This window comes from Callithrix jacchus, chromosome X (genome assembly GCF_049354715.1).
Source record: "Callithrix jacchus isolate 240 chromosome X, calJac240_pri, whole genome shotgun sequence".
NCBI lineage: Eukaryota > Metazoa > Chordata > Mammalia > Primates > Cebidae > Callithrix > Callithrix jacchus.
Window position 1 is genome coordinate 53652741 of NC_133524.1, and position 11998 is coordinate 53664738.

An 11998-nucleotide genomic window follows, 5' to 3' on the forward strand; every position below is an offset into this window, starting at 1 on the left:
AGCCTTATATTCATTCAACTACTTACACCCCTTAGTTATTTATACCTGCCTGAGTCACAGAGGATTTCAGGGTGCTTACTCCAAGAACACAGAATAGAAATTGAACTTGAAAATAAGAACTCCGAAAAAGAAATCAACAAAGATGCTAGAGCTATGCTTCAAATTAACTGGTGGCTAAGGCAAAAAGGAAGATACGGTGAGCTATGACAGCCTAATGGAAAGAGGAAATCTACCAGTTTTCAAGGGAAGCAAAGCTTTGATTTGTCATGTCATTGTCCATGGGAGATTTCATGAAAGAGAAGAAAAATGACTATTTACTGAGCACCTACAAGTATCAGGGAATGCCATTCAAATTATCTTGGCTAAACTTGGGAAATATGCCAGGCACAGTGGCTCATGCCTGTAATCCCTCCACTTTAAGAGGCCAAAGTGGGAGGATCGCTTGAGCCTAAGAGTTCAAGATCAGCACAAGCAACATAAAGAGACTGTTTCTACTAAAAAAAAAAAAAAGTTAGCTGGTCATGGTAGTCTATACCTGTGGTTCAAGCTACTTGGGAGGCTGAGGTAGGAGGATCACTTGAGGATGTCACGGCTGCAGTGAGCTGTGATTACACCACCGTTCTCCAGCCTGGCTGATAGAGACCCTGTCTCAAAACAAGTAAACAACAAACCAACCAACAAAAAATCTTGAAAAATAGGCACTGTTCTCCCATTTTCCACAGAAATGAAAATTCATAAAAGGTAAAATGACCTAGCTGAGGCCATCCCATGGGTTGGGGTGGAGCATAGATTCAAACCCAGGTCTGTCTGTGTCCAGAGCTCGTTCTTTGCGTATCATACCGTTGGGCCTCAAAACAGACACCCAGGGCAGAGTTGCCCTGACTAGGTAATGGGGAAATACTAAAGACAGACACAGTTCCATCCTCTTCCATGGAAACAGAAAAAGGGGAATGACAGACCTGGCTGTCAGGCCAGAAACTGCCTCTGAGCTGCCTCAGTTATAGTAAATGAAGCCATGTAAGGCAAAAAGCAGCAGAAACACGGCTAGGCCTGGGCTAGGGGGAAAAAGAGAACCCTGGGTTCATTCGGCTATGATAACCCCGGCTATGATTCTAGATTTGATTTCAGAGAGGTTGGAAGACAGCAGCGGGTCTGTCTGCCATCAAAACAAGAGCCCCTTAGATGATACCCCTTCATCTCTTTCTCCCCAACAAGTCACCTCGCCTCCTTTTGAACCCAGTTTTCTCATCTGTGGGACACAAAGATAATAATCCCTGCAACTTGCACAGGATTAAAGGCAGGAAATAGCACATTTAAGAAAAGATGCTCTGAACATTGGCATTCATACTAGGGTGACTCTTCATTTTTTTTTTTTTTTTTTGAGATGAAGTCTCGCTCTGTTGCCAGGCTGGAGTGCAGTGGCACAATCTTGACTCACTGCAACCTCTGCCTCCTGGGTTCAGGTGATTCTTCAGCCTCAGCCTCCCAAGTAGCTGGGATTACAGGCACACACCACCACGCCCAGCTAATTTTTGTATTTTTAGTAGAGACGGAGTTTCACCATGTTGGCCAGAATTGCCTCCATCTCCTGACCTTGTGGTCTGCCTGCCTCGGCCTCCCAAAGTGCTGGGATTACAGGCATATGCTCTCTTTTCTGCTCACACCCTGACTGGCCTTATACAAGTCCTTTCTCTGGGCCCGAGTCTTCTCATCTGTAAAATGAACAGCTTCAGTTGGATAATTTGTCACAGTCCTTCCAGCTTGTAGTCTCTTGACTTCTACGCTGGCATTATTAAAACCCTACTGGTCATGAATGCTGCCACTCCTCAGCTTCCACAGCAGGCTGTGCTTCCCCTGTCATCATCTTTCTCCCCATATAGGTTATCTCTACTCCCACTGCCCAAGCGCAGGCCTGAGCATCTCTCATCTAGACTGCTGCACCAGCCTCCTCCCTGGATACCCTCCAGTCTATCTTCCAAACTGCTCTGTAATGGGATCTCTCTAAAACATGGCTCTCGACATTTCCTCTCACACCGCACAATAGGCACCTCTCTCACCAGTTTAAAACACTGTTGGCCGGGCGTGGTGGCTCATGCCTGTAATCCCAGCACTTTGGGAGGCCGAGGCGGGTGGATCACGAGGTCAAGAGATCAAGACCATCCTGGTCAACATGGTGAAACCCCGTCTCTACTAAAGATACAAAAAATTAGCTGGGCATGGTGGTGCGTGCCTGTAAGACCAGCTACTCAGGAGGCTGAGGCAGGAGAATTGCCTGAACACAGGAGGCGGAGGTTGCGGTGAGCCGAGATCGCGCCATTGCACTCCAGCCTGGGTAACAAGAAACTCCGTCTCAAAAACAAAACGAAAACAACAACAACAAAAACACAGAAAAACACTGTTTGGCCAAGCATGTGGCTCACGCCTGTAATCCTAGTATTTTGGGAGGCTGAGGCGGTTAGCTCACCTGAGGTCAGGAGTTCGAGACCAGCCTGGCCAACATGGCAAAACCCTGTCTCTACTAAAAATACAAAAATTAGCCAACTGTGGCAGCAGGCATCTATAATCCAGCTACTTGGGAGGCTGAGGCAAGAGAATCACTTGAACCCAGGGGGCAGAGGTTGCAGTGAGCCGAGATTGCACCACTTCACTCCAGCCTGGGCAAAAGAGCAAAACTCCATCTCAAAACAAAAACAAAACAGCAGAAAGCTCCTGGCACTGCTAGTGAAGTGTCATGATGTGAGCCAGGTAACCCTCCAGACTCCCCTCCGAGCCTCCCAGTTTATGCTTTAGTTTGCACTGAACTCAAAAATAAAAAATCTCCCTGCACACATATCCTGCTCGGCCCATACCTCTGTACATTTGCTCATGCTGGCCCCTCTGCCTTAACCTCCCCTTTGCCCACCAACCCACATGCTGTCCTTCCTCACCTAGCTAACTACAATACATCCTCCAAGCCTCAGCTCCAGTGTCGCCTCCTCCAGTAAGCCTTCCCTGATAGTCTGGGTTCATGTCCCTCCTTTGAGCCCCCTGTGTTCCCCTCTGGCATAACGCACTAAATAGCACATTGCAATAGTCTATTTCCACCACCACCTTCTCCACCCAATATGAGCGCCGTAAAGGTAGGAACTATATCATACTAATCATGGACTTCTCTGCCTGGCATGCAATATTCACTGGACTGACCTCTCTCTCAGAAATGTGGTGAGCTGCCACGTGGCTTCTCCTCCTGTCCTCCCACAGCACAGAGCTTTACAGAGTTATTATTAATAATAATGCCTATCGCTGAGTAAACACATACTGTGTGCTCAGTGCTTCATCTACGTCATCGTATTTTATTTTCACAACAATCACAATGAGATGAGTTGTTTGTGAATTGGCTGGCATATCAGATGTACAGTTGTGTGAGATGCCTCCCAGATTTGTAAGAAAATGTGGGGGAAGTGCCAAGTTAGGTACTTTTCATCATAGATATAATGGCAATAACTCTAAAGTGGTTATATAAAGGAAAATATTGGCTTTATTCAGGTGAATGCAGCATGCTGTATCCTAAAATCCAGTAGGAAATCACAGGGCCTGGATATGCAGTCATAGCACTCCTTTAAAAAGGTATAAAAATCACATCGCTCCAAAGAAATGCACTAGTGAAACATTAGTGAAATGGTACCTATCAGGTGATGATAGTGACACACTTACATCTAAAATGTTAGAGGAATAATCCTGATCAGACTTGTAGCTCTGGCTTGTCATCTTTGTTTTGGAAGGGCTGCTAAGCGTCCGTCTTTGCATTGTTGTGTGTTTGCTACATTCCACCTCTAGGGGGCAGGGCAGTCTCATGTAGTATTTTCCATCCTCCGCTTTCCAGCCTGATCAGGACCTTGATGTACAGGTATGCCAGGCAGCCAAGAAAATTTCTGATACAGTTTTTACTGGGGGATGGAGGGTGGGCAACATGAATCTCATACATCAGAAAATACAGTTTTATTCCTATTTACTACCTGAGAAAACTGAGGCTCTGAAAGTGAAGTGATTTGCCTAGAGTTGCACAAAGTCTTTCCATGGTACCACACTTTCCCTGAATGCTAAGGTCCCAGAGAGCTTCAGCTGCTAAGCACTGGGGAATGGTCTTCTCCGTGTAAATGCTTCCAAAATGCAGGCTTGGAGAGAAACCAAATACCATGAGGAAGTTGTAGTAACTGGCAAATTATCTTGCCATAAACGAGCTTCCCCAAAAGAGGAAGTCAGTCACTTACTACGCATTCTTCCCCATGAGCAATGTTTATGATTCTGCCAGGGAACACGCCAGTGAGTGAGGCATAGGGGCCAAGTCTTTTGTCAACCCTAAGATACTATGTCCAGCTCAGGATCTGAGCTCAAGAAAGATTTGATGGATAAATAAGCAACTTCCCACTGGGCTGGGTGAACTGCACACAGGTCCCGTGCAGGCTTCTCTGCTCCAGTCATGACCACGGCCTGACATGGTAGGGAGAGATAATGATCAGCTGATTGGTCTAAATGTCTCCAAAGTCTCATCCAACTCTGCTGCCTTGATGTTCTATGAATCGAGGGGCTGGTGAGTGTGAGAAGAGACAGCAAAGACCAAAATGGCTCCAGGAAACAGGAGAAAAAAGCCACAGAAAAGCCAAAATAATTGTTTTTTCCTTAGAGACGGGATCTCGATTTGTTGCCCAGGCTGGAGTGCAGTGGCACAATCATAGCTCACTGTAACCTTAACCTCCCTGGCTCAAGCAATCCTCCCGCCTTGACCTCCCAAAGTGCTGGGAGCTACTGTGCCTACCTCAAGAGAATTCTGCAGTTGTCATTTCTCACTACAGGATTCCTGGAAGGAAGAAAAAACTAGGTACCTTTGGCCATTAGTTCAGCAGGACTCAATCAGACATTCATTTGTCTACTCAGTATTTATTAAGCAGCTACTATATGCTGTGCTATGTGTTTTCAAGTTTATAGCCCCTTCACTCATGCCCACAGCTCCTAACACAGAACGTAACACACAACATGCACTTCAGTATGTCAGTTAAATCTAAATCCAAAGGGGCTCTCAGTCTAACAGAGGGGACACGAGATGTAAATGACCACAAAGGAATAAAAAGGGGCAGAGTGCTCATTGAGAGAGTCAAGGACAAAGCAAGCATTGAGACACCAGCAAACAGACAGGGGAGAAGTGACAGCTGAGTCCAGCCTAGGAACTGGGCACAGCAGCCCAAGAGAAGGGAACAATATGAGCAAAGATCTAGAGGCCAGCAGAAGGCCCAAGTGGGCTAATCATGGGGGCACACGGGTCAGTCTGGCTGGAGCATGGTCTGTAAAAAGACGAGAGGAGAGGCCGGGCACAGTGGCTCATGCCTGTAATCCCAGCACTTTGCGAGGCTGAGGTGGGTGGATCACCTAAGGTCAGGAGTTCAAGACCAGCTTAACCAACATGGTGAAACTCCATCTCTACTAAAAATACAAAATTAGCTGGGCATGGTGGCACATGCCTGTAATCCCAGCTACTCGGGAGGCTGAGGCAGGAGAATCACTTGAACCCGGGAGGCAGAGGTTGCGGTGAGCCAAGATCACACCTTTGCACTCCAGCCTGGGTGACAAGAGTGAAACTCCGTATCAAAAAAAAGCAAAAAACAAAAAACAAAACACTTATCTGGCAGGGGCTCTGTGCAAATGAGATAAGAAGTAGTGCTCCAGGGTGGGTTAGAACACTGCAGACCCTGGAGCCCAACTCCCTGGGTTTCCCCAGCTCCTTCACAGTTCTGCCACTTATTCACTGAGTGATCCTGGGTAGGCTATCCAACCTTTCTGGGCCTCAGTTTCCTCATCTGTAAAATGGAGTTAATAACAATATCTACACGAGAGGATTCATGTGGAGACTGAATGAATTAATACATGGGAAGCACTTAGAACAAATAGTGCTTAGCACACAGTAAGAGCAGTGAAAAAATGTTAGCTATTATTACATAAAGCCACGTAGCGTGGGGCCTGGCACACAGGAGGCTGAGACTCACTCGGCACACGTGTGGCCTCTTCCCTATGTTCCAAGCCTTTACTCTGCACCCAGCAAATTCAGAGAAAGGGGTAGGACAGAGGAGGAAAGGGCAGGCAGCAAGTCTGGTCTGACGTCTTCCTCCCGGCTGCCACCTCCACGAAGTGACCACTCACATTCCTTCCACACCCCATCCCTTACCCGCCACCCAGCTACTCAACCAGCAGCCTGGCCTGCCCTGACCCCTCCTTCCTCTGAGAACTCCCACTCCTCACCACTCCTGCCACTCATTCTGCCCTGAGCACTGTCTCTATGGCAGGGCTAGTAGGCCTGCAACCCTGTCTCCCTGGATGGAGGGGAGCGGGGGTTCTGCAAGCCCTAAGAGCTCGGTGTTTGCTCAGCCTGGTGGCCCCTCCTGCACTGTGCACACAGCCAAGAAATGTTTGTGGATGACAACAACCCCATTCTTGCCCCAAATCTAGATAGAGAAGCAAGACTCACATTCTCATTAAATTCAACATTATCATTTCCTCCCACACCAAGATAATGCTCACAACACAGTGGGAGGGAAGATAAATGGTTTTCCCTCCTGGGAAGGAGAGACACCCCCTGGGAAAAGTACCCAAGACCCCATAGGAGAGACTTCCCCTGAGTCTCTTTCTGGGCTCACTCTCTCACGCACTGTCTCTCAGTGGCCTTAGCCCCTGCGTGGGGCGAGCTGACATCCCACCGCAAGCAGAGGACAGACAGCATGTGGTAGACCATACATTGCCCTGGCTGTCAAGAATACCAGGTTGGGCCGGGCATGGTGGCTCAGAACTTTGGGAGGCCAAGGAAGAGATCGCTTGAGCCCAGGAGTTTGAGACCGGCCTGGGCAACACAGAGAGACCCTATCTCTGCTTAAAAAAAAAAAAATTGGGAGGATAGCAAGTAGAAGGGCCAGCCTGGTGTTCTTTTTTTGCAATCATTGCTCACTGCAGCCTCGAACTCCTGAGCTCACTTGAGTGAGCTATGTTTGAAACACTGCACTTCAGCCTAAGCGACAGAGCAAGACCCTGTCTCAAAAACAAAACAAAACCAAACATACACACACACACACACACACACACACACCCCACACACAACACACACACACACACACACATACACACACACACCAGGCCAGCCCCTCTAGTTGCTATCTCCAAATGTAAGCCAGCTTGTGGGGTGGGTGGGGGTGGGGGTAGAGGAAGGAGAGTTGCCACCATACCAGCTTCAGCCCACCACCACCTACAGCAGAGCCGGAGCTGGGCCCATGCAAAAAGCATGGGAAACGCAGCTCTTCAGCGTGGAGCAACTCAGCAGTGGCCCCTAGCACTCCTATAAATCATTCTAGGTGGCAGAACTGCAAGGGGGCCAAGCCAAGATCAACAACAAAAGCAGTACTGTTCTCTAATCAGCCGGGCTTGGGGTAGGTATGTGGTCAATTCCAGCTAAAAAGACCTGAGCATTAGTCAGGACCAACAACTGGTAGAAAGCAAGCAAACAAATCCTTCGCGTACAGAGGACCCATGACCAAAAGGAGGTAGGGACGCATCTCACTCTATCTGCACTAGAAAGGCCACACCCAGAGCACAGCAGAAGGGATACTGGCGTCCTGGAACCTGTCCAGAGGGGACGGTGCAGGAGGATAGGGGAAGCCTGGGTGGATGACATGGATGGGAGTGGGCATGACAGCTGGTGTCCAATGCAGTAGAGGGAAAGTTCACAGGATTGGGAGTCTGTCTTATTAGTAACGTAATCTCTGGTGGGCTTCACTTCTCTGATCCCCCAGTTTCTTCTGCTGTAAAATGTGGATCATAGTTACAGAAGCATGGGATCACTGGGAAAACTAAAGACAGTCCCTGGGCACAGCGGGGGGAGGGGGTGGGGGACCCCAACAAGCCCCAGCTTGGCCCAGGTGCCACTCTCCCCTCTTCCTCCACCAGGGGGAGCCTGGGGACCAGGAGCGCCCAGCCTGTACCCGCTCTACCTAGCCTCCCCCAATGCTGCAGCCTCTGCTGCTAAACTCCCACCCTGCCTGCCCTCGCTTCCAGCGGCTTCTCACCCACTCCTTACAAACCCAGAACAGGCCTAGCAGGGGAGTCGCTTGCAGCAGCAGCAGTGACAGCAATGGCTACTGCATCAACAGGCCCTCCTGATGCCAGGCCAGGAGGGAGAGTGGAAAGGAGGGAGACAGAGCCTTCTTCCCTGCCTCCATCAACTCCCCACTCATCCCAGATGCGTCTCCTGCTCTAATCCTTTAGAGACCTAAGGCTCTCCTGTTCTCCCCCAGCTCAGTGCCAGTCCAGCTCCTGGGGCCAAGAGACTCCTGTGGGTTGGAGAGCTCCAGAGAAAAAACAACAGGCCTGCGAGACAGGAAGACTTGGGTTCTAGTCCCAGCTCCATTAGCAACTAGTAGGGTAACCCTGAGCGAGGTCCCTTCATCTTGGAGCCTCAGTTTCCCCATCTCTAAAACTGCAGTTGCCAACACTCAGTGCACAAGGCTTGTTGTGAAGTCCAAAAGAGGTAATAATGGGTGTGCAAATAGTTAATATATGGTCAGGAGAGGAACTTAAAGAACTACCTAAACCCCTTTATTAATCCAGTAGGAAATGCGAAGCAAGGAAATGCAACAAGCAACCTTGGGGGCTCACAAAAAGAGGGAAGGACCAAGACGTAGGCCTGCACGGACGGCAGAAACATGGAGCTCAGGAGCAGGCGTCCAGCCAGCCAACTGATACAGACCAATGTCTGCAGGATGGAGAGCCAGAGTCATGGAATCCCATAACTGGGGACCACCCAGGTCATTTCCCTGGGCTTTCTACTTGACTCAGGATTCATGCTTCCTCCAGCTCTCCCAGACCCCACCCGGGCTCCACTGAGAGCTCCAGGTCCAACCAGTTCCCACCTCTACCTCTCCAGGCAGTCCACCACACCATCAGAAGGCCAGGTTAGAAAGTTCTTCCTAATTGAACCTAAATGTTCCCACTGTTCTGGGTTCTGCTCCCTGAAGCCACACATAACTGAGTCTGCTCCCTCTGTCACAGGCCTGACCCCTCTAGAAAAGTCTTCTGCAGCCAGGCTTGAAGACCACCATGCCCCATGCAGTCTTCCTCTGCCCCCAGCCCACCACGGCCCTCTCCTGAATGGACCTTGGTCTACCTGTGTCTCTCTTCCAGTGTGAGAACACAGTCAGTCCTCCCGGACTGAGTTCACAGCAGCCCTACCTGGACAGGAAAGCCCATTTCCTTTGCCCCAGACTCCTCGGGCCAGTCTACACTAAAACTCAGCTTAGGGTGTGCTGCAGTGGAGCCCAGCCGAGCCCTCAAGCTACAGCTGCTGCTCCTGGGGCCCAGCCATCTCAACCCAGCACCCCAGCCTGCTGCCTCACCACGGGGGAGTTGCAGAGAGCTGTCTCCCGGCAGATTTCCTGAGGCAGAAGGTTTCCCCACCCCCAGCCCAGCCTCCAAGAGACACTCCACTGGTTGTGGCACATGGTAGGACCAGCTGAGCAGTGAGAGGAGGGGGAAGCCTGTCCATTCGCTACAGGACTTCAGACTTGCTCTGTAGTGTGGCTGGATTAAACACAGAACCATCAAATCTGAACTGGAGGGATACTTCAAGAGCATTCAAGACAGACCTGGCCTTTTAAAGAGATACGGGGGAACTGATGGCTTAAGAGAGAAAGAGACTCAGTCAAGGTCACAAAGCCAATCTGCAGCAGAGCTGGAAGGGGAACTCAGGTCTCCCAACTCCCAGCTCAGTGTTTCTTCGAATACGGCAGAAAAGAAATAAGGGGAGCCTTTAGGGCAGCCGCGAGCCTGCACGCCCTTGACTCTCAGTCTGATACATTTATCCCAATCAGTTCACCATGGTATCTGCACAGAAAAAGTGGACCCAGCCCATGTCCCACCAACCCAAGATATAGTGCCAAGGTGTCCCAAATAGACACAAGACCCCAGTGCAGGAACTGGAACGGATCCAGCACAGGGGAGATCTAGACTTCCCTTCCCGGTAGGGCTCTTTAAATGGGTGTTGTTTTGCTTGAAGGGTGGAGAGGGGGTGGACTTTGAGGAACTAGCCAAGGGCCTGGCCTCCATCTTTGCTCCCCCATCTTTGCTCCCCCCTGGCTAGAATGTGCTGCAGTTCCCCTCAGAGAGATGTCTCAGCCTCCAGCAGCCATTCTGGTCCCCACCTGCCTCTCTGGTAAAGGATGGAGCTGAGGCGGCCAGAGGAGAAAAGATCAAGCAAAAAGAAAAAGGAGGGTAAAGGCGGGGTGGGGGGGCTTTCTCTGCCCTGGGGCTCTGAGTAGACACCCTCACCGACCATAAAAATTCCAACCAGCATATCATAAATAAATAAATAAATGAAAACCCATCTTCTAGCAAGGATGCAGCTAGGGGTTGAAGAAGTGGAGGCGGGGGAGGCGCCCGCACTCATCTGGCCAACCCAGTCTGGGGTGGCCAGGGAAAGGGTGTCGGCTGGATGAGGGGGACCTAGCTTATCCGGGCGGGTTGGGACAGGAGAGGAAGACATGGAACCAGACACTGGCTTCTTACTCTATCAGCCGGACAAGTTGGAGAGGGATCTAGAGGGAAGAGCCGGGGGTACAAACACACATTCCTTACTTTCTCTGGAGGGTCGTGGCCGGGCTGGTGCTGGTACTGGTGCTGTGGCCTCCGCCGGCGCCCGGACTGGAGCTCCTGGATGCGCCACGGCTCAGCTGGCCCCGCTCCCGCGGTGGCCGCGGCCCCACGCCCACCGCCGCCGAATAGCCAGCTTCCTTCTCGCGGCCCGGGTGCGCCGGCCCGGCCTCCCGCCCGCCACGCTCGCGACCCAGGGCTGGGTTCTCGTGGTGCAGGTGGCACTGAGCCACGTCGCGCTCGCGGGCTGTGTAACCGGTAGTGTCCTGGAGCGGGTAGGAGGCGTCCCGCTCCTTGTCCCGATACACAGCCTCCCGATTCTGGTAGGCGCCTTCCCGGTTCGGGTAGCCCACGTCCCGGGCCGCCTGGTGGAACTGGCTCTCCCGCAGCTCGCGGTGGTGGAACTGGGTCTCGCGCAGGTTCTGGTACTGGTTCTCGCGGCCCGGGCTATCCCGAGCGCCGTGGGGGTCCCGGTGCAGCTCCCCGCGGTGCAGCTGGCTCTCCTCTCGCAGGTCGCGGTTCTCCTGGGTGAGCTGGTCCAGCTGGCCCTCCAGCTCCTCGATGCGCCGCCGCTGTGTCTCCAGCAGCTGCTGCTGGCTCTCGATGATGTTGTTCAGCTCCAGCAGGTACTCCACCGCCCGATTTGGGCTCTCCGATCCCGGGCCGCCCGGGGGCCCCGACCCCGCCTCCATCCTGGCGGCCCAGGGGCAGGGGAACGGGCAGGAGAGCCCGGTCCCCGCTCTCTCACGGCGCCACCCTCCCCCGGGCCCAGCCGGGGGAGGGGGCCGGCGGGACGCGAGGGCGCGCACCGGGCTCGAGGGCCCGGGGGCCCTAGGGGGCCCGGGAGACAGCGCTGGGGCCGGCGGCACGGGGAGCAGGAGCTGAGGCTACCGCCGCTGCCGCCGCCACCACCACCACCACCACAGCCACTGCTCGGGACGACGCGGCCCACGGCGCTCCGCCCGCTGCGGAGTCACTGCGCAGCGCGGCCGCGCGGGACCGCCCCGGCCGCCGGCCCGCCCCCCGCCCCTGCCCCCACCCGGCTCGCCCCCGCGCGCCCCACCTGCGGCTGCCACCCGCACCCGCAGCTGGACCGGCCCCAAGGCACTGGCGCCCGGCGAAGGCCAGCCCCATCACAGCCCGAAAGAGATCTCTCCATTCCACCAGTCCCAGGGTTCTCACTTAAGGCAGCCTAAAGAAGCCCTCCTTCCCAGAGTGCGCCCGTCCCTGGGGTCCGCCAGCCTGGGGATCTTCATCTAAAGTCATCCCAGGAGAAACCCCCATCCCAGGCAGTCCCCGGCTCCAGACAACCAGGCTCCCCATGCCCTAGGTCTGCCAA

At 52.7% G+C, this 11998-nt stretch overlaps 1 protein-coding gene across 4 annotated transcripts in view; it reads right to left on the reverse strand.

The window, feature by feature from the left end:
- IQSEC2 (IQ motif and Sec7 domain ArfGEF 2) overlaps window positions 1–11590 on the reverse strand; it is an 88010-nt gene extending 76420 nt beyond the window's left edge. For all 4 annotated transcript variants that reach the window (XM_054251515.2, XM_035289738.3, XM_035289737.3 and 1 more), the window contains exon 1: window positions 10645–11590. In XM_054251515.2, the coding sequence (XP_054107490.1) occupies window positions 10645–11351 (707 nt within the window). In that variant the 5' untranslated portion in view covers window positions 11352–11590. The remainder of the gene's footprint in view (window positions 1–10644) is intronic.
- Window positions 11591–11998: the final 408 nt, after the last annotated feature.